Source organism: Pecten maximus, chromosome 6, assembly GCF_902652985.1.
Source record: "Pecten maximus chromosome 6, xPecMax1.1, whole genome shotgun sequence".
Taxonomy (NCBI): domain Eukaryota; kingdom Metazoa; phylum Mollusca; class Bivalvia; order Pectinida; family Pectinidae; genus Pecten; species Pecten maximus.
Window position 1 is genome coordinate 35231372 of NC_047020.1, and position 21692 is coordinate 35253063.

The following is a 21692-nucleotide window of genomic DNA, read 5'->3' on the forward strand; positions in this document are numbered from 1 at the left end:
CCCCAATAGAGTTGAATTTACACATTGTTTTGATAAAATATTGTTTTTTCATAAAATGATCATGTTTCAGTTTTGGCTAAACATTTTTACTCAAATTTGGCTAAAATTTTAACTTGAGGGCACCGGTTAGGTTTTTCTAGGTCTTGTTGAAAATTGACTGTTGTTTAAAAAATCAGCAGTTTGCAACCGTCGGTTTATTATATTTGATATGAGAGACTGTTTTCCTTTTTATTAAACAATATTTTACCTCTATCGTGTTAGTGTGATGCATTTTGTGTATGTAGGGAGAGGGGGGGGGGGGGGGGGGGGGGGGGGGGGGGGGGGGGGGGTGCGGGTGGAGGAAGTTGTTCTGGCGTTAGCCCTAAATACTGTAAAATTGTTGCTTTAACACAAATTAACTACAGTCAAACCTGTCATATGTGACCTTCCAAGGGAGTCAATAAAAAAAGTCACATATGACAGGTGGTCTCTTAATCCAGGTTCAAAGAAGAAAAAAAATTACCCGAAAAGGAAAGCTCATAATTATTCTGCCACATATGTAAAATGTATCAGCTACAAGTATTAGTACATATTTGAAAAGGAATTACCTCAGTCATCAATTAAGATTGTGAATATAATCAAATCTGTAAAAGACCTCTTGAGGAAAACGAAAGAAAAAAAAAAGAAGAAGAAAAATCACTATTCACTTAATGAAATGAAATGCTTATAATAATGGACAATAAAAATATCCCCATTTCTACATATGTAGTACAATATTTATTCTTATAAATTTCTTTCAGTTTCTTTTATTTTCATAAATATATATATTTAAATTCTTTTAGCATGTTACAATAAAAACATTTTTATTTTAAAATACAAAAAATAATCAAAGAGTTTGAATGGCTAATTTGATTATTTCCAGTGCCGGATACATTTTTTTATTTTTTATTTTTTTTTTTTGCATTCCTGAATTCCTGGTCCGGACTTCCGTCCGGATTATTAGTCACTTAACTGCATTTCCTTCATAACAATGGAGACGTTTTTAACTGGCAAATATCTGTCCTAATGTCTCAAAAAGAACATAAATTTCAGTTAAACAGTAAGTTGACTGTTTATTCACTCTTTTTCATACTTCCCAAGCAAATATTTGTATTTTTATCAATCAAAATTCGTGAAAATCGTCTGAATGGCGAGGACGTTTTTTCGCCATATCCCATCTCCTTCTTTCATGTACTAGAATACTAAAAATCATTTTCTTTTGGAGGATTATTGTAGCGTCGGATGCTTACGCACGCAACTACATTTAACTGCCAATTAATGTTTACACATGAAAAAGCAATAAAGTCCCTTGTAAATGTCTATATATGTAGATGCATGTTCCATTGAGCTTATTTTCAGGAGAAATGGTTTTACTTTGAAACGAATATCTAGCAAGTTGCCATTACGTACCACCTTGATGAACGTTCAACCTTTCTTTTCCCGTGAAGTTGTATTACCTTACCTGTAGACTATTTTTCCGAAAAATGATGCATCGATGACGTTTATCATTGGTAGAACTGAATTTGTTTCCTGGCCAGCCTGTCTTATCATACATATTTTCATGTTATTTCAAGTAATCTAATTTATTCAATATATATCAAATATATTTTTGTTTTATCTAGTTTTATTCAAATTAATCAAATCTAAATTTATTGATAGTTACATCGCTTTTCGCTTTAGACTGTACATGTCAGTATTTTCCAGTAGTTCTTTTAAATTGATTTTGAGAATCCCAATATCTCGTCAAAAGAAAACAAAAACATATGATTGATCGTTGTACATGTACTTGTATTAGCTTAAATAACCTATAGATTTGTATAAAAGAAAAGTTAAGCAATCACGCTAATATGACGACATTTACTTTTTCATATTTTTGTCTAAATCTAAATGAAATAATTTCTTGATATAAAGATAATATGTCCGAAATCATTTCCCGTCCTTGTTAAGTCCAGGGATGTGTTGGCATGTTGTATCCGGTGGCTCCACAAAAGGGTTTTCTGTTGCGTTTTCTGCGGTCAAAATCTTTGACTGCAATGCATTAAATGCAAGATATTACTATTCACGTAAACATCAAATTAAGTTACAAAGACGTCTTTCTATTATGGTATCTTGAACTTTTCATGAAGGCAATGATATTTCCTGTTTATGGTATGTCCAGATTAACAAGAATGATACTATTATATATAAAATATAAATAATAATATTCCATATAAAATGGAAGTTATAATATTTTATATGAAATGATAATGATAATATTATATAAAAAAAATAATGTATAATCTTTATGATACAACCGAATCCCTTAATAATGTCAACATTTGACAATATAAAAGAAACAGCCCAAAATTTCAACGTCAAGAATCTAATGGATGAAAAACTTACCTCAAGTGAATCAATGTCTGCATATATGTAATGAATATACTTTGACTTTTCAAAAGCTGACCGGAATTGAGACCTTACTGTCGAATCTGTCCAGTTCCATGTCTTTATTTTAGGTATGACGTCATCAGCGTTGTCAGCTATAGTGTCGTAGACCGGTGTACTTCCGCAGTAGGTAGATAATGTGCGTAATACAGTATGAAGGCCTCGCACATCTCCTCTTGTGTAGATAATCCTCCCTTATGATAAAATCATATAATCAATTTACTTAATGATTTTATACAATTATATGAATTAATATCTAAAAACGTATATTTTATCGGTTATCTTATTTTGATACTTTTCGCTTTGAAAACTGAAAGTTTCCTCATGGCTGCGTCACATATCTTTCTTCATATACCTTTTGGTATATACTCATATGCTTTATTTTCTATTAACATACTTTTCCCTCGACCAGAAGTGCTACTGCTGCGCTAATTCATCATTTTACTTTTATGTTCAACACTTCAGATACGCTCAATTCTTGAGTTTAAATATGTTTTTAATATATAATCTACCATTCTCTCTCAAAACCTCTATATAATCTAGATACAAACGATATTATGTGTATTATTTGGGTAGTAGACACACAATGGACTGTAATAAAATTACAACTTAACCATGCATTAATTAATCTTATATATATCTTATATTTCAGTAAGTTATATCCGCCGGGGTATATCGTTTGTACTACTGAGTTGTGCTCGTATAAATTTAAAAAATAATTTCCTATTCCCGGTTTTTATAAGTCATTTCTGAATGCATATTAACAATGGCAAATTTCGTACACCATTCATTATCGTGCTCATTGACACCACTACCAATAGCATTGTTATAATCATATTTGAATGTATTTGCTTTACAAATGTTTGTTCAGGTCAGGCCTATACTAAGGTAATACTGTGACAAAATTACACTGAATAATTTTGAAAGTTCAAAACATTCAACGCAATGTATTGATAGCGAACGAAAGGTCAGTTTGTTAGTTGGCATTGTGATTAAATTAATAATGACATTATCCGGCCAAAAGAAAAATCGAGTTTCTCACCTGTGTGATATTCTGCTTGTGGCTGGAATCGTACACACAATTGAGCTCCAGCTTGTCAGTCTGTAGAATAGAAGATCCCGCCAAGAAAATGTTGTTACGTTCGTTACAATTTAATTTACAAATGCTTAATATATTAAATGTCATGAATATGCATCTATAGTTACTCTTTATTGTTGCATGATTTGTTAGAGAAGACTTCTTTCTAGTTGATGTGTTAGAAAAGACATTTTCTATTGTCTCCCTTGACAAAACTTTTACTTTTTGATTGTTGAACGTCCGCTTCAGAAGAGCAGAATGTTGATATTGTTTATGACTTACCAAAACGATTTTAAAATGGATTTTTTACTCCAGGTCTGAAGGTTATAGCTGAAAGCGATTTAATAAGAAACTTAACATTCCTATTTCGTTATCAGTAGGATGTACATGTATTTTTTACCTCCTTCTGGAACTCGTCAATGATGATATGGTCTTAAGATATTAGCTATTCATATCTTATGCGGAACATATCAATGGGTTTCACACAATCACATTGACAAAGCATATTAGCATTGTCGAAGTACTTTCAAATAATCACATAGCCAAAGCAATTCGATTATAAAACATGAAAATTGAATATGGAATTTCGTTTTGATGCAATTTCTAACCCCTTTTTTTTGCTGTCGGAATCGTGATTTCGTTTTAATTTTCTCAGATAAGTCCTTATCTTGTCGATGCAAGTTTCGCGACAAATACGTATGACAAACTAGCTTGCGTTCGTAGTTCTTAACAGGCCCGTCATTTATCAATCAAAGATTTAATAACATGCGATATGACTCTTAAGAGAAATTCTAGTGAAATTTTGCATAAAACACATACTTTAAATTCACTATAAACATGAACACGTTTAATGGATCTCGCTTATTTAATTGAGATGAACAGCTAATTCCATGCTATGCACAGTTTTAGTTTAGGATAAGAGCTTGACGTAAACAATTAATCTGCCAATCGTAGAATGCAAATGGCTAGTTTAGGGAGTTTTTTCAATGACATGAATGTATATTTTCTTCATCAGTTATTCGATTACTAAATTCTTCCTTAATTTTACCCGTTTGACCTTCAAACGAAGCATTGCAATACGCCAAAACATGTCGATAACACCGAAAACTATTTCCCAGTATACATCTTTAATACGAAAATGCGTCATACAGGTGTATTGTCCTTCTTAAACATTCTAGGAGTCAAAACTATCGAAAAGGAGGAAGAGACGCCTAAGAGATGAAACTAGCTTATGTTGGCGAATGTGAAGATACGTTGGACTAATAAAAATCTTACAGAACCTATTTTTAAGGCATAAATCAATTTTATCGTCCTTATATTGAGCATATTCTAATTGGCACGTTCTGATGAAAAGAGCTTATCAACTGTTTTTCAAAAGATACAAAAATAACAAAACTATATAACGGTTTTTCACGAGTTCTGATACTTTGAATGTTATAATAATAAAATTATATGTATTAATATATGTTAATTATATACATGTAGCAGTATTGTAATGAAATCATTAATTACGAACCAACCTTTTGGAGAAAACTCGAAAGACAAAACGCCTGTGAGACGAAGTTTGGTTCCATTGGAGGAATGATATGCATCGGAGAAACACCCGTTCCTAAAAGAAGCAGTCCAGCATCGTGTTTCCGGAGTGTTGGTGTCATGGTTATTCGGATACCAGAACTATCAACAATGCCTGTACACATTATTTTGAAAAATCAACAGAGAATATATTTTTTCAAAGGAAACTAAATTTTACTAAAAAAACAAATAGGAAAATAATCCCAGGTGTACTGGCATTACCCAGGATCAGGTAAACGAATGTTCAAGTGCGCTTAAATAATATGTACACATTAAAACTATATTCTAAATAAGTGCCATAGAAAAAAAATGCGTATCTTTATTGCGTATGAATGAAATGGAAAAAAAAATCAATGTAATGCATGCCTTGTTGAAAATCTTTTTTTATGGGAAATTAAAAAAAAAAAAAAATAACGAAAATCTTGCTAATTAATTTGAAAGTTAAACTGTAATACATTGCTGAATTGCCATCAGAAAAATTGATAATATGAACGATCGTTTTTAAATATTTCGAGATTCATATTAACTAATAATGATACCACATACCTGCCTTAGCTGTTGGGTTGTTGTAATGGGTCTCCATGACAAAGAAGTCTGGATCATTAGCAGTACCGAGTGAGAACCCTGCGTCAGGTGGATAGTAAAACGCCTTAAGATCGAAAAAAGAACAGAGGCGATGTATTTTATGTTTTCAACTTGAATGTAAACAACAACAAAAAATCAAATGTGAGCAATATAAAATCCATTGTAAAGAAATGTATCCTATTTTTAAGTAAATAAAGTTTCAAACGCATTAAGCGATAACTTAGACTAAAAATGTAAATCTTGTTTTCCGCTCTATACTATGATTGCACTTTCACTGACCAGAACCGAAACGCTCATTGTGGGTCTAAATAACGGCAAGGTCGCACATCTATAGGCTTGTGCCGAAACCATCTATGAATTATTATATAATCTATATAGTGAAAATTATATTATACATGTATATAACATATTTTATAAAATGCACTATATAAATTCTTCAAAGCGAAATTGTTAATTGGAATATATTCTTGTCGTTTAAGTTGTTTTATTACCACAAAAGAAGGGATAAACTATCAAAAATGAGCATAACTGTTTATAAGAAATCTGAAATCTTCTGCAAAGTTTTTACAAATTAAATTTATTATCCGGCGTATAGTTGTGGAAGGTCAAGTAAGTTAAAAATCGCACTTACCTTTCCTCATACAGCCCATGCAACAAATGAGTCGAGACAACCTTGAAGAGGTTTCGGTGTATTGTAAACTCTACCACACCGAAATTGAGCTCTGCTGTAAGTGGCAAGTTCAGCAGCACGTTTATTGCAATGAAAGACAACCATATGGTGTACTACCAGTTCGTTTCCGGGTGTTATGATCGGCTCGTACTGAAAGTTAATGTAGAATAAGAACAAAGACGTAATCCCGTAGATTAGTTATACAAAGTCTTCTCTAGCTGGTAGTGAGCTACAGTTATCTTTAACAGGTTATTATTTATTAAATGCATATTTAAGTAATTTAGATAAAGATCGCAGGTAGATAATGATACCTATCAAATTACACTTGATTTTGGACGTGAAACATAATACTTAATTTAATGGTTTTTGGCTTTTAATTTTCTATCTTTCTTTCGCAGGATGTATGCAGATGTCCGCAGAATATTTCTGTGGCTTTGCGCGATTCCATAAACTGTAATTATCTGTTTAGTTTTCAGAGTTAAATACCCCTTTGTACATTCATAAATTCAAGGTTGTACCGCCAAACTACCTACCTTGATCATGTGATGTTTGGAAGCAAGGGGAGGTAACGTAAATGTTTGGCAGGAGTAAACCGTGGTATCATTGGGGGCATGGCACTGTTGGCAAAAACAAATTAAAAATACAGAAATATCAAGATCATAAACCACAGTTACTTTTTAAAGCCAAAACAATACACCTCTGAATAACATACATGGTCATTTAGATACGTGCCAGGTTTTGGAGGTCGGGGAAAAAGATCATAAAACAGAACGAAACTTAGCTTAAACTGAAGATAAGGGTAGTCATCTGTATACAGCTTTGTAGCCAACTTAAAAGATATAAAATTTTGTTCTAAGATTTGAATTCTGCAGATCTTTTGATTATAATAAAGCTATTTCAATGTTATTTTCCAAGTCAAAGTTTAATTTTTCGACATTTACGTAACAGTTTTCGGAATAGATTTCTTAATATGAAACTGTGCCTTTAGTATAATCCTTATAGGTATTATTCCAAACTTATAGTATATTTTAATTAAAATTGATAACGTGTATTTTAACATTAATGATGCTAGGTATATTTTATAGCAATATTCGCCATTAACTGTAAACTCTATGTCTATGTAGCAGAAAATTTACATTCAGTACAATGTAATATTGATTTAAGAAATAATTAACGATGATTCGTGTATTGTTGCAGAATATACAACGAGGACGAGGATATTTTGCAATTAAATTAGTAACGAAGGCCGCAGGCCTGAGTTATTAATTAAAATTGCAAAATATCCGAGTCCGAGTTGTATATCCTGAAACAATACACGATTCAAAGTGGATTATTTCTATTCTACCATGTACTGTTTAGTTCTGAGATCGACCTCTTTCTAATAGAAAAACAGCAAAGAATCCCCGAGAAAACCTTGAAAATTATTTCTTGTGTATTGCATTATTTGCAGATGAAATATACAGGTAATACAGTACTACGATCAAGAGCATCTATCACATGGCATTGATTTTGAAAATTAAAAAGAAAAAATGAAAAAAAAAAGAAAAAAAAAGGGGGGGCCTCCGTAGGATTCGAACTCGCGTCGTGATAAAAATGATTGAAAGACTAACCCATTTTTTTTTTATCTTAAAAGTAAAATTTTAATATCCCATACATAGGGCCTCAGGGGTTGGGGCCCCTGAGGTTCCTCACAGTTCAAACATAAATAAAATGCATAATAAGAAAGACATCATTAAAATATCACAGAATTTTTGTCAGGCAGTATAATCACAGATATCTAACTTTCAACATGAATGATGGCAGGTGACATATCCCCGTATCCTTTTGTATTATATACTCAAAAACTGACAGTAACACCGTCAAAATCGACAGAAACCATTCTATTATCATTTACAAAATATTTCTTAAAAAGCTTCATGTTATCCCGATTGCGATAATATGTGAAAATAAAACTAATGAATTTGTTCACCGTAAATTTAAAAAATCGCAACATTGGAACATTTCCTTCACTGAGCATCATCATATTCCTACGCTTATAAATGCAGAACCTCGCCACACTAAGAATGAAATTAACAAAATAGCCATTCACATATTTCCATTTCTCACTAAAACTCAGGATAATAAGTCTTTCATAATTAAGTGAGCTAGCATTATCTGGACATACTTTCGAAAACAGATTCTCCAATATTTCAACCATAAAACCTTTTAAAACTGATAGCTCTGGACAGTATACAAATAGATAAAATACATCTTCTGACTGTTTCTGACAAACCGGACAATCAGCCGAATCCGAAAACCCGCACCTTAGAAGTTTCTGTCTCGTAAAAATCGCATTATGAACAACTTTATAGTGCAGTTCAACACATTCGACCGGATAATGAGGCACGTGTACAGCTCGAAAAATAGTATCCACTCGTTGGGCCGGAAAGCAACTCGACCAGAACGACAACGCGGCCGGTGTCGTAAAGTGCATTCTTACCAGGACACGATAGATATCCCGTGTGTGCCGTGGGACAGTGCGTGACCCCGATTCATTCATATTCAGTGATATAACGGGTTGTGTCAGACCAGTGCACGTGTAACAGTTGTTTACAATGGTGTTTAAAAAATCTAGAGGCAACTGCCTAATGATATTTAAATACTTAGTGGATATTTCTGTCTTTTTGATGTGTGGATGATTTTCTTGGACTAATTCCACCACTGCACTGATGGGAAGGAAGCCCTCTACAACCTCGTAAGTAAAATCCTTTAAATATACAAGACCGGCATCTATAAATATTTTTTCGGATAAAGTGGTACCATTTTCATTTACAATCAATGGATTATAAAACACGGGCTGACAATAAATATTTTCCGGCCTTTTTTCAAAAATAATGGAGGCATAAATATCAGACCATGCTAGTAACATTTCTCTGTAGAATGGTGGGATACATTGAAGATATTTTGATTTAAAACAGCAATTAAAAACACTTAAACCAAGTTTCATATCACCAATTTTAGATAAAAAATACTTGCATGTTTCTTTCCAATGAGTTGTTTCCGTACTATAAAACAATCTGAACACAAATTTTATTCTGAAGGACCTCGATTTAAGGTCTATATCCGGATACTGTAATCCCCCTTCAGACTTAGGTCCTATAAGGGTTTTGTAGCCAACCAGGTGCGCACCGTTGTTCCACAGGAAATCTAAGCATATTTTTTTTAATTGAATTTTGTACCTCTCAGGAATACTTGTAACAGTCAGAGTATACCAACATTTTGATAGTAATAATGAGGAGATTACAGTAGCTCTACCCTGGACAGTTAATATCCTCTGAGACCACATGTTTAAAATATTTCGTACAGATACAACCTTAGAATCCCAATTCAAAGATTCACATAATTGATGATTGGGACCTAAATATACACCAAGTACTAACCCATTAGCTCACTCGGCTATAGTATCCTTTTATAACACGAGTGAATATTAGATATATAAAATTGTAACAGCCGTGACTCACGACCGTGTATTATTGGCACGAGCGTGGGTTATTGGAAAATAATACATGGTTTTAAACCAATCAAAACTGGCGTTGCATAGCAAACATGGTAGAATAGAAATTATATCGGGGCTTAAATATGTTGTAGATTATGGCATTGTTCATATAAACACTACTACCAGGTAGATATTTTTTCTTTATTACAATGTAGCATTATTCAAAAATAATATTTATGCGAAAAAATATATATTATTAAGTATCACATTGTGAAAATGAGATACATTTCGAATAACAAATTTGATCTTTGGAACAATATAGTTTTTATTCAGAAATATTATCAGTGTAAAATATTATATAAAGTATAGCATTGTGTATAAAACACATAACAAATTAGAAATGTTACCCTAAGTGGATTATAGTATTAATGAGAAATTGTGAAATGTGAAATGATATATAGATTATAAAATTGTATATAAAAACACATTACAATGATGACATTAGTTGATCAACTGCAGCACGCTAGTTTATTCAAATTATCTAAATTTCATATATTGTACCTATCGTATTAACTATTACTGAATGCTACTTTTCCGCATTTGTATGCTCACATTTTTTTCTCTTTTCTTTTCGTTTCATTTTTATTTATTTATTATTTTTGTTTAATAAACACTGTAAATAGAACAACTTTTATAGAACTAATATTCGACCAATATTTCATATCAGTTAAGAGTCCTTTTTGTACTTTTTCTATTTATAATATCAGTCAATTAATGAAGTGAAAACAAGTGAATTAACTAATAAATCTTTATATGTATATCGGTTTATAGATGTACACAAAAATATTACATAGTCTAGAACCAATACGGCAAGCTTTAGGTATACGAGAGATTTCACCTGAGAGGATACCACGTTCTTTACCTGTCCTATTTAATTAACTGTGGAATAATCACGTAATCGACAGGATATGTCGCCTGAACCAAACTAAACGTCACCAATCCGACCAAAATGGTCAATTTTAATTTAAAGGTTGTCATATTCACATTCGCCTGTGTCCTTTGCCTTACATTATTGAAATGAAAACAGGGCGGTTGTGGCACACTAAGATTGAAGTGCGATAAGATTGGGTTGTCATTCCAAAAAGTACAGGTAAACGATATCCCAGTTGAATCGATAGTCGAGAGCTCGTTCCATATCTCGCGATATATGTCGGCTCCTGACAACGAAACTCTCAACGACAAACTTATTGAAATCATGATCCTAGAGATGGAGGTTGGTAAAGGTCATGGAAATAGTTCTAGGTCGAAATCATAATCTGTACATGTTGAAGTATCATACTTCCTTTTTCTGTATAGATTGGACATGTATATTGGTTTCGAGTTTTAAACATTATGTTACAATGAAATGAGGAGATATTTTCGAGGCTAATCCTTCCCTTTTATAATTGAATGATTTCAAGGGCATTTGTTCCATGCTGAACATGACATATATGACCACAATAGAAGCTGCATGAATTTCCTCTCGCGTAAATTTCCACGTTAACAGTAAGAGTGTAGATATTAAGATACATACATATGCACGGCTCCTGTTACAGTTTACTGTAACATACCGTTAAAACCGAATCGGAATGCAATACATTGTTGGAATACTCTGACTTGTGTATTTTTTGTACGCTGTCACATAGCAACATGTTATGCTTCCTTACTTGTTTTTCGTTTCTGTCCTCTCGTATTTGGTCATCCTTCGTTGTTGTATAACTGACGCCCGTCATTTCATACTTTGTAATCTAGTTGTTTTTAATGTCAGAAAATCCTAACAATACCGGCACATGAATTTAAATTTAACTGATTGGATCACTTTTCTAGACAAACGGAGACAGCAAACAGAAAAAAAATCTTTCGGGTTGAATTCAAAATGTATGGTGAGAAGAAAGTCTACGCTAAAAACAGTTACTGTTATGACATCTTACATTTAAATTCGATTCTAATGTGTATGGCTATGTCTTAAACGTCAAAGCGTTAACAGCGATTTGACGCATACCGTATGTCGTAATACCAGTCGACAGACATCCAACAAAGTTATACATGTACATTGCCGTGATCCAACTTTACAGTCACTAATTGATATTCTGAAAACACTTGACTTGTTATATACTCTAGAAATTCAAGTGTATTATATATTTCTTTTCTTTCTTGTTTTCTTTTCTCTTTTGAAATGTGTAAACCTCTGCGGTCGAATATTGAATTTGAGCTCGAAATTCATCTGATTTAAAGCAATCTCTTATTGTGATTTAACAAAACGATATTTGCATATTGTTGGGTCTTTTCCTGTAACAACTGTACAATAGGTATTCAGTGTTGTTCCACATTATTCCAGAATAGAAATGTACAATTTATAGAGGTTACACTAAGCATTTACGGCAAACATTACACAACTGAAAAATATAAGTTTTCGATTCTCTAAATGCGACAATTGATGTTTATTTCTCTTGTAAATGACCAATTTAATAGAGACTAAGGTTTTAACTTTTCGACGGCGGCGTTATCAACATTTCACTTCAAAGTTTTCTAAAAATACAATCTGGGAGAAGAGGGGACTTAGTGTGTGGCAAAATTGGAATAAATCTTTTAATGAAATACATGTTTTTCATGCGTGCGAAATTTGATATTTGTTTTGCATGGCATGTTTATTGTCTATGCATATAAAGGGTGCTTCTATGCTATCAAGTGGATCTTTTTTATAATGAAATCTTAGTGAATTTCAGTGTTTTCTTTAAATTTCTTGATGTGACCTAGATTCGCACTGCGAGTGTTGTCGATACATCGGGAGACGCCTACTCTTTCGGAACACATGGTCGTATTCTTTTTCTAGGGTACCATTCAAAGTTGTGTATTTGGTAAGACTGGTTGTTCAGCTTTAATTCAATTTGAAAATAGTACTGATCATGCAAAATGCAAAGTGTTGAGGAAACCAGGGGACGCTATTTGACAACTCTTAGATATAAGTTTTTGAGAATAGTCGTAATGTCAGAAGAAGAAATCATGACTCGACAAAAAACCGTTTATATCTAAACTAAAGTATAGATAGGAAACATTCAATATTCGTCTTAATGAAAAAAAAAGTGATTAAAGAAAACAAACTAAAGAAGAACTATGGTGATAATCAATATCATTTATTGCAACACCTGAATCCGGAGAGGGTACATTTTTTTTCCATTTTTTTTATTGTATATAGGCTAATGGTCACATGGAGAATACACCCAGAAGAGGTCCTCTTCTGGGTGTATTCTCCATGTGACCATTATATTTGACAATTCATGTAGTTAATTATTCAATTTGTTAAAATTTTCATAATTGCTGTACGTTTTTGGGCATCAATTCATTGTTGCTCTTTGAGACTCACATTTAGTCGCCTCCCGCCATCATGCAACAGCATCTTGGTCCGATTTGGCCCGAACCGTCTGTTTCCCGTAGCGTCCTGTAGGAACACTTCGGCATTCGTATTTCTTATATTCTCAGTCTTGATAAATATTCGTAGTAGTTTTTTTCACACCACTCTCTATAATTCTAATTATCTAGAAGATATTTTTCAAAAGCTTTTCAGACTTTGTACACGATATTTAATCAATCACTGTAGAGACGATAATGCAACATTTTTATTCTGAAATCTGATATCAATGCAATGTCGTCCACTAGCAGTATTTAGGGACGAATCGTCTTTGAACTCTTCGAAATTCAAAATATCTCTGCCGTTGGTCGCATAGCGTTCTAGTGTTGAACATGATACAGTCACGCTAGTATCCACCTTCGGCCCACGTTTGCCGAAGGGTTCATTGTTGTTTCTCCAGTTACTAAAACATTATTCTTATTGTATTTTATTGTATTTCCAGTACTTCTTATATATATTATGTGATTGTATTTGTATTTTTTGTGTTTTGATAAAGGGGCGGATTGCCTCGAAAATTTAACAAGCCTCATTGTCCACACTGTTTGAATTACTTCTTTGCCCCATATAATCATAACAAGTAATTCGTATCCTCCATACATTTATGTGAGCATCCAGTGTTACCGTATAGCGGGAAATTTTAGCGGTCAAAAAATTTGGCGATTTGGTCATGAAAACTGAATGTTAAATTTTGGCGAGTTAAAATTTAGCGATTTCCATTAAATCTAGGGTTTTAATTTGGCGTTGAGCATATATATTACCTACCGGTATATATAGATAATTATGTTATGCCCATACATTCTATCCATGCTGATGAAGTGTGTTGTCAAATTAGTGTTTATATGAGTATGTGTACAAGCAACAGACAAAGAGAATTTAATCAACCGTATGCTATCGACGTGGTCATCTATTTATGATGTGTATACGTACAGGTATGTTAAACAATGAGTATACAGGTAAAGTGTTAACATCCGTTCATTGAATGGTAAGGGTAGATGGCTTTGTTTTCACAAAAAATAATTATGATGCGATATATGTCATACTTGTATTGCTATACATGTATCGTGAGTAGTTGTTCACTAGCTATAGCTATTCATACCTATCGGCATTTTGGCCGACAGGTGCAAGGCAACAACCAACGTTACGCACCAGTCGTTACTCTCGGGAGTTATCAAAGGTAAATGGCGATCGGAACGGAAACTAATGGCAAAATTGAAATTTTCGCGTCTTTTTAATTGGCGGTGTTAAAATTTGACGGGTTAAATTTTGGCGATCTATATACGGACCCGCCAAATCGCCAAATTAAAGCCCCGCTAAAATTTCCCGCTATACGGTATCTGGATTATACTGTTTATATTACTTCTTTGACATATATATATATATATATATATATTGCTTAAAGTGTACCCTGAACGAAAAACGATAATCAAATATGTTATTCTTTGTAACCACCAAAGAAGAATGTCGCAAACCGCATCAAAATCGGTTGGCCGAGTGCCGAGATATCGTACATTGAAGTACGCGATTTGCACCTGTCGGTCGCGTCGACTGCTAATCAGCGTATCGGTCAGTCACGCTGATCTGGAACTCTTCAGAACGGAGTGACTGTTATGGTGGCCAGTAGCATAGAGGACAGTGTGAACAGTATCAGCACAAACATGTCTGAATACGATCTGGACATGAGATTAGAGTTTGTTGAATTTGGCGAATATTGCCGACACGAAGTCGAAATCCAACAATATAAGTTTGAGTTTGAAAAAAAAAATAGTGTAATTGACTCGGAAAATGACCGCTTGGTTAACACAGACTGGTGTAATAATCGGTCAATCACCAATATATGTATATTAGTTATGTGTTTACCATTTCTTACTCAATACCAAAGAAATGAACACAGCATCAACATTTTTAACTAAAATAATGTGTCATTTCATTCGCAAATTAATATTCAAATAAACATACCAACAATACAACAGTTCTGGATACTCTGATTTGTGAGAAAAGACGAACACACGTACAGTAAATTCATGCGTTATATTCTATACAAAACCCGCTTCTAGTCATGAAGGACACTTAATTTAGAAAGTAATACATTATAATCATCATGATCTACAATAGACTAATTCTCGTTCCCGTATGAATACCAGTGTTGAAGCCTACAACAAACTTCCACATATACAGATTTTATCCCTTATTTTACATGCCATGGTTTCAGGGATTTAGGACGATTAAATGCTTGAGAAAGATATAATTTATATACGATCGTTGTCAGGGAAATTATATAAAAGTGATTCGCAACAATTATTAAATAATTGATACTTTCTGTACAGGTATAGGCTAAAGCATAGGTACTTATTAAAACCATCATTTTAGCTCCGTTTTTTATGATAAAACACATACAATTTATTTCATGGTGACTAATCATAATTAATACTAATTCGTATTTGGCCCGTTATAATAGAAAATTAGTAAGATGTTACAAGTTCATTTATTACTTTGAGTCTTACATGTTGTATATGGCTCGTTATGAGAGAAAATTAGTGAGATGCTACATGTTATATATGGTACCGTTTAAAAAGAAAATCATATGTCCCTGGTTTCGGTAGCACTTGTTATTAACTAATTCACAAATAGAACTAAGAGAGTTTATTCAGCACTTTCATTTTTTGTCTTATTCGCATTAATTACAGGCACGTTTTCACGTTTGTTTCTATATAGTTCCCATATGCCGGCTCCGACCGTGTTCAACCTGTGACATCATGCAAAATGCAAAGTGTTGAGGAAACCAGGGGACGCTATTTGACAACTCTTAGATGTAAGTTTTTGAGAATAGCCGTAATGTCAGAAGAAGAAATCATGACTCGACAAAAAACCGTTTATATCTAAACTAAAGAATAGATAGAAAACATTTAATATTCGTCTTAATGAAAACAAAGTGATTAAAGAAAACAAACTAAAGAAGAACTATGATGATAATCAATATCATTTACTGCAACACCTGAATCCGGAGAGGGTACATTTTTTTCCATTTTTTTTATTGTATATAGGCTAATGGTCACATAGAGAATACACCCAGAAATGGTCCTCTTCTGGGTGTATTCTCCATGTGACCATTATATTTGACAATTCATGTAGTTAATTATTCAATTTGTTAAAATTTTCATAATTGCTGTACGTTTTTGGGCATCAATTCATTGTTGGTCTTTGAGACTCACATTTAGTCGCCTCCCGCCATCATGCAACGGCATCTTGGTCCGATTTGGCCCGAACCGTCTGTTTCCCGTAGCGTCCTGTACACTTTTAGGAACACTTCGGCATTCGTATTTCTTATATTCTCAGTCTTGATGAATATTCGTAGTAGTTTTTTTCACACCACTCTCTATAATTCTAATTATCTAGAAGATATTTTTCAAAAGCTTTTCAGACTTTGTACACGATATTTAATCAATCACTGTAGAGACGATAATGCAACATTTTTATTCTGAAATCTGATATCAATGCAATGTCGTCCACTAGCAGTATTTAGGGACGAATCGTCTTTGAACTCTTCGAAATTCAAAATATCTCTGCCGTTGGTCGCATAGCGTTCTAGTGTTGAACATGATACAGTCACGCTAGTATCCACCTTCGGCCCACGTTTGCCGAAGGGTTCATTGTTGTTTCTCCAGTTACTAAAACATTATTCTTATTGTATTTTATTGTATTTCCAGTACTTCTTATATATATTATGTGATTGTATTTGTATTTTTTGTGTTTTGATAAAGGGGCGGATTGCCTCGAAAATTTAACAAGCCTCATTGTCCACACTGTTTGAATTACTTCTTTGCCCCATATAATCATTACAAGTAATTCGTATCCTCCATACATTTATGTGAGCATCCAGTGTTACCGTATAGCGGGAAATTTTAGCGGTCAAAAAATTTGGCGATTTGGTCATGAAAACTGAATGTTAAATTTTGGCGAGTTAAAATTTAGCGATTTCCATTAAATCTAGGGTTTTAATTTGGCGTTGAGCATATATATTACCTACCGGTATATATAGATAATTATGTTATGCCCATACATTCTATCCATGCTGATGAAGTGTGTTGTCAAATTAGTGTTTATATGAGTATGTGTACAAGCAACAGACAAAGAGAATTTAATCAACCGTATGCTATCGACGTGGTCATCTATTTATGATGTGTATACGTACAGGTATGTTAAACAATGAGTATACAGGTAAAGTGTTAACATCCGTTCATTGAATGGTAAGGGTAGATGGCTTTGTTTTCACAAAAAATAATTATGATGCGATATATGTCATACTTGTATTGCTATACATGTATCGTGAGTAGTTGTTCACTAGCTATAGCTATTCATACCTATCGGCATTTTGGCCGACAGGTGCAAGGCAACAACCAACGTTACGCACCAGTCGTTACTCTCGGGAGTTATCAAAGGTAAATGGCGATCGGAACGGAAACTAATGGCAAAATTGAAATTTTCGCGTCTTTTTAATTGGCGGTGTTAAAATTTGACGGGTTAAATTTTGGCGATCTATATACGGACCCGCCAAATCGCCAAATTAAAGCCCCGCTAAAATTTCCCGCTATACGGTATCTGGATTATACTGTTTATATTACTTCTTTGACATATATATATATATATATATATATTGCTTAAAGTGTACCCTGAACGAAAAACGATAATCAAATATGTTATTCTTTGTAACCACCAAAGAAGAATGTCGCAAACCGCATCAAAATCGGTTGGCCGAGTGCCGAGATATCGTACATTGAAGTACGCGATTTGCACCTGTCGGTCGCGTCGACTGCTAATCAGCGTATCGGTCAGTCACGCTGATCTGGAACTCTTCAGAACGGAGTGACTGTTATGGTGGCCAGTAGCATAGAGGACAGTGTGAACAGTATCAGCACAAACATGTCTGAATACGATCTGGACATGAGATTAGAGTTTGTTGAATTTGGCGAATATTGCCGACACGAAGTCGAAATCCAACAATATAAGTTTGAGTTTGAAAAAAAAAATAGTGTAATTGACTCGGAAAATGACCGCTTGGTTAACACAGACTGGTGTAATAATCGGTCAATCACCAATATATGTATATTAGTTATGTGTTTACCATTTCTTACTCAATACCAAAGAAATGAACACAGCATCAACATTTTTAACTAAAATAATGTGTCATTTCATTCGCAAATTAATATTCAAATAAACATACCAACAATACAACAGTTCTGGATACTCTGATTTGTGAGAAAAGACGAACACACGTACAGTAAATTCATGCGTTATATTCTATACAAAACCCGCTTCTAGTCATGAAGGACACTTAATTTAGAAAGTAATACATTATAATCATCATGATCTACAATAGACTAATTCTCGTTCCCGTATGAATACCAGTGTTGAAGCCTACAACAAACTTCCACATATACAGATTTTATCCCTTATTTTACATGCCATGGTTTCAGGGATTTAGGACGATTAAATGCTTGAGAAAGATATAATTTATATACGATCGTTGTCAGGGAAATTATATAAAAGTGATTCGCAACAATTATTAAATAATTGATACTTTCTGTACAGGTATAGGCTAAAGCATAGGTACTTATTAAAACCATCATTTTAGCTCCGTTTTTTATGATAAAACACATACAATTTATTTCATGGTGACTAATCATAATTAATACTAATTCGTATTTGGCCCGTTATAATAGAAAATTAGTAAGATGTTACAAGTTCATTTATTACTTTGAGTCTTACATGTTGTATATGGCTCGTTATGAGAGAAAATTAGTGAGATGCTACATGTTATATATGGTACCGTTTAAAAAGAAAATCATATGTCCCTGGTTTCGGTAGCACTTGTTATTAACTAATTCACAAATAGAACTAAGAGAGTTTATTCAGCACTTTCATTTTTTGTCTTATTCGCATTAATTACAGGCACGTTTTCACGTTTGTTTCTATATAGTTCCCATATGCCGGCTCCGACCGTGTTCAACCTGTGACATCACATGTACAGGTCAGAGGTCACCAAAACGAGGTATTCGGCTTTGGGCTTCAGGTGTGTTTTCGAGAAAAATCGCAATTACTCGGAAATGGGTCGGCCGATTTTGATGCGGTTTTCTGCATTCTTGTTTATTAATCAATACCAATAACATATTTAAATATAATTTTTCGTTCAGGGTACACTTTAAAGTATAAGTTTCTTAGAAATAGTGCTAGAATTGTTCATAATATAGACACTGCAAATATTTAGCAGACATTCTAATTTAAGAACGGTTTGATTTTTCAGAAAATATTGAGCTACATATGTTTTTTTTCTAATACCAGTGATTTCTTCATTTAAAGAAATTCGTCTCTGATATCACTTAACATCAATTAAACATCCATCTTCTCTAGGAATATCATGCAATCGTCCAGTTTCAATGGGAAATTTGATATTTGAAGTACGTAATTTTGTAAAAGTGAGTCTATTCTGATCTGATAGCTTTGTTAAATAAATTTCAAATTTAAAAGTTTCACCTTTCTTAAACTGTAACTATCTTTATTTATTTTTATAGCTCGATAGCTTTTTCCAACTCCAAAGATGTCTTTCACTGTGGGAACAGGTTGTCGCTCACGAGAGAAGACGAACATACAAATCAATTGAACATTCAATGAAGACCTGAGAGAAACCAATCATTCATATCAATGAATCATTCAGTGAAGACCTATGGAAAACCAATCATGCATATCAATGAATCATTCAGTGAAGACCTATGGAAAACCAATCATGCATATCAATGAATCATTCAATGAAGACATAAGCGAAGACGATCACAATTTTACTAACTCGAACCTGCTCCTCAGTATGTGTGTGAAACTAAACAGCAGACAGGTAACCATAACTTTTTTTTTATTATCTTCGGTAATAAATCATGCTTTAGTTTATCTTAAGAATTACCGGTCTATTTTAACCAATTACAGCATACCTACAACTCTCTCGCTATCTGTAGTAAGTGAACACATGGCTACTGTGGAGCAGGTTCCAATTGTGTTTCATTGTCGACGTGATAGTTTAGGTCAGCATTGACGTGTACATTTTAGTTTGATAATGCTGCTGTATTTACGAATACTTGCAGAAATGTGTACACTGCAAGTCTTTAGATAAACATAATTCTACATATATTTTTGTCTCATGTGAGTTTTTTTTATAATAAATGGTATGTTACATGTATTTGATAAAATCCATTTAGATATGTACACACATGTAATTGCAATGGTCACTAGGTTATATGAAATCAAAAGTAGCCGAATGTTTTTCACCTGTGTGTATGTCTGTTGCCTCCACTTTGATTTCAGAACCACCAAATATCATCTGAACATAAGCTCCCCTATCCAGACGCTTTGTGGTGTCAGACATGTCGATAGAAAGAGATCCAAACTTTTTGCAACCATCATGTTGAACGTACATTGGATTGGTTTGTGTAGATGCATAAACGTTGATATGGATTTTTGTACTTGTTTCATCGTTTGCCCGGTAACAGAGGCGACTTCCCTTATGCCCAACACTGATGACATCGCCAACACTAACTTGTCGAAGAAATATTCCACTACACAGTTCAATTCCTCTAGTATGGAAGTATTTTCGTTTCTCATCATGGACGCCCTCTTTAAAAGGAGAACTTCCACCTATGCCATAGGTATATCGACAGACCCTGTGAGTGATAGCGGAAGGTGTGTGACCGGTTATCACAGCCCCCTTCAGCACTGCCAGACCAGCCTCTGGTGGGACTATCACGCGTAAGTTAGGGAATAAGTGTTTCACCTTCTTCTGTAGTAAAGAGCAATCAGAGTATCCGCCTACCATCAAAATTGAGGATATATCGGCGACAAGTGGGTCTTCCATCAAACTCTTCAGATGATTCAATATGCCATCAATAGAAGATCTGAAGAGCAAACCGGCGTACTGAGAGGATATAACAAGTTTATGCTTTTTCCATGAGATACTTTCAGAATTTGCAGCGATGAACTCTTTGGCAGATGTTGAGCACTCGACATCTTTGATCATCTCTGCCAAAGAACCAGGGATCGAAAAACATGATGTTGCCATCCTGATTTTCAGACAAGGTTCTCTTCTTCACTTTCGAAAGTTCTAAGAATCTCCAGAAAGTCATCAACATTTTCACGTCGGAAGGTTTCGAAGACATCTAGACCGAATACATTTTTCAGCAATCTTTCGAATTGGTCATCCACCTTTGTTCCACCCCAATCTCCTCCGCTTGCTGAACAAACCTCTCTCAGTGTCCCGCCATCCTGAGCCTGGTGAACCGTTATATCGACTGTACCACCTGTGATGATAATTAGATATAATATCATCAACTCTTTTTTGTAAGTGATACGGCATTTCGTGGTCATTTAGGGTCAAAGAAGAAGA

The 21692-nt window shown here is 33.8% G+C and overlaps 1 protein-coding gene across 1 annotated transcript; it reads right to left on the bottom strand.

Moving 5' to 3' along the window:
• Positions 1-20546: 20546 nt before the first annotated feature.
• On the bottom strand, positions 20547-21368 carry LOC117330155 (heat shock 70 kDa protein 12A-like). Its single transcript, XM_033888376.1, has one exon. It carries the CDS (start codon positions 21366-21368, stop codon positions 20547-20549), a length of 822 nt encoding a protein of 273 aa, XP_033744267.1.
• Positions 21369-21692: the final 324 nt, after the last annotated feature.

What these genes read in the sequence shown, in the direction of transcription:
- LOC117330155 (XM_033888376.1), bottom strand. Translation starts at nt 21,368, where the DNA reads ATGGCAACATCATGTTTTTCGATCCCTGGTTCTTTGGCAGAGATGATC.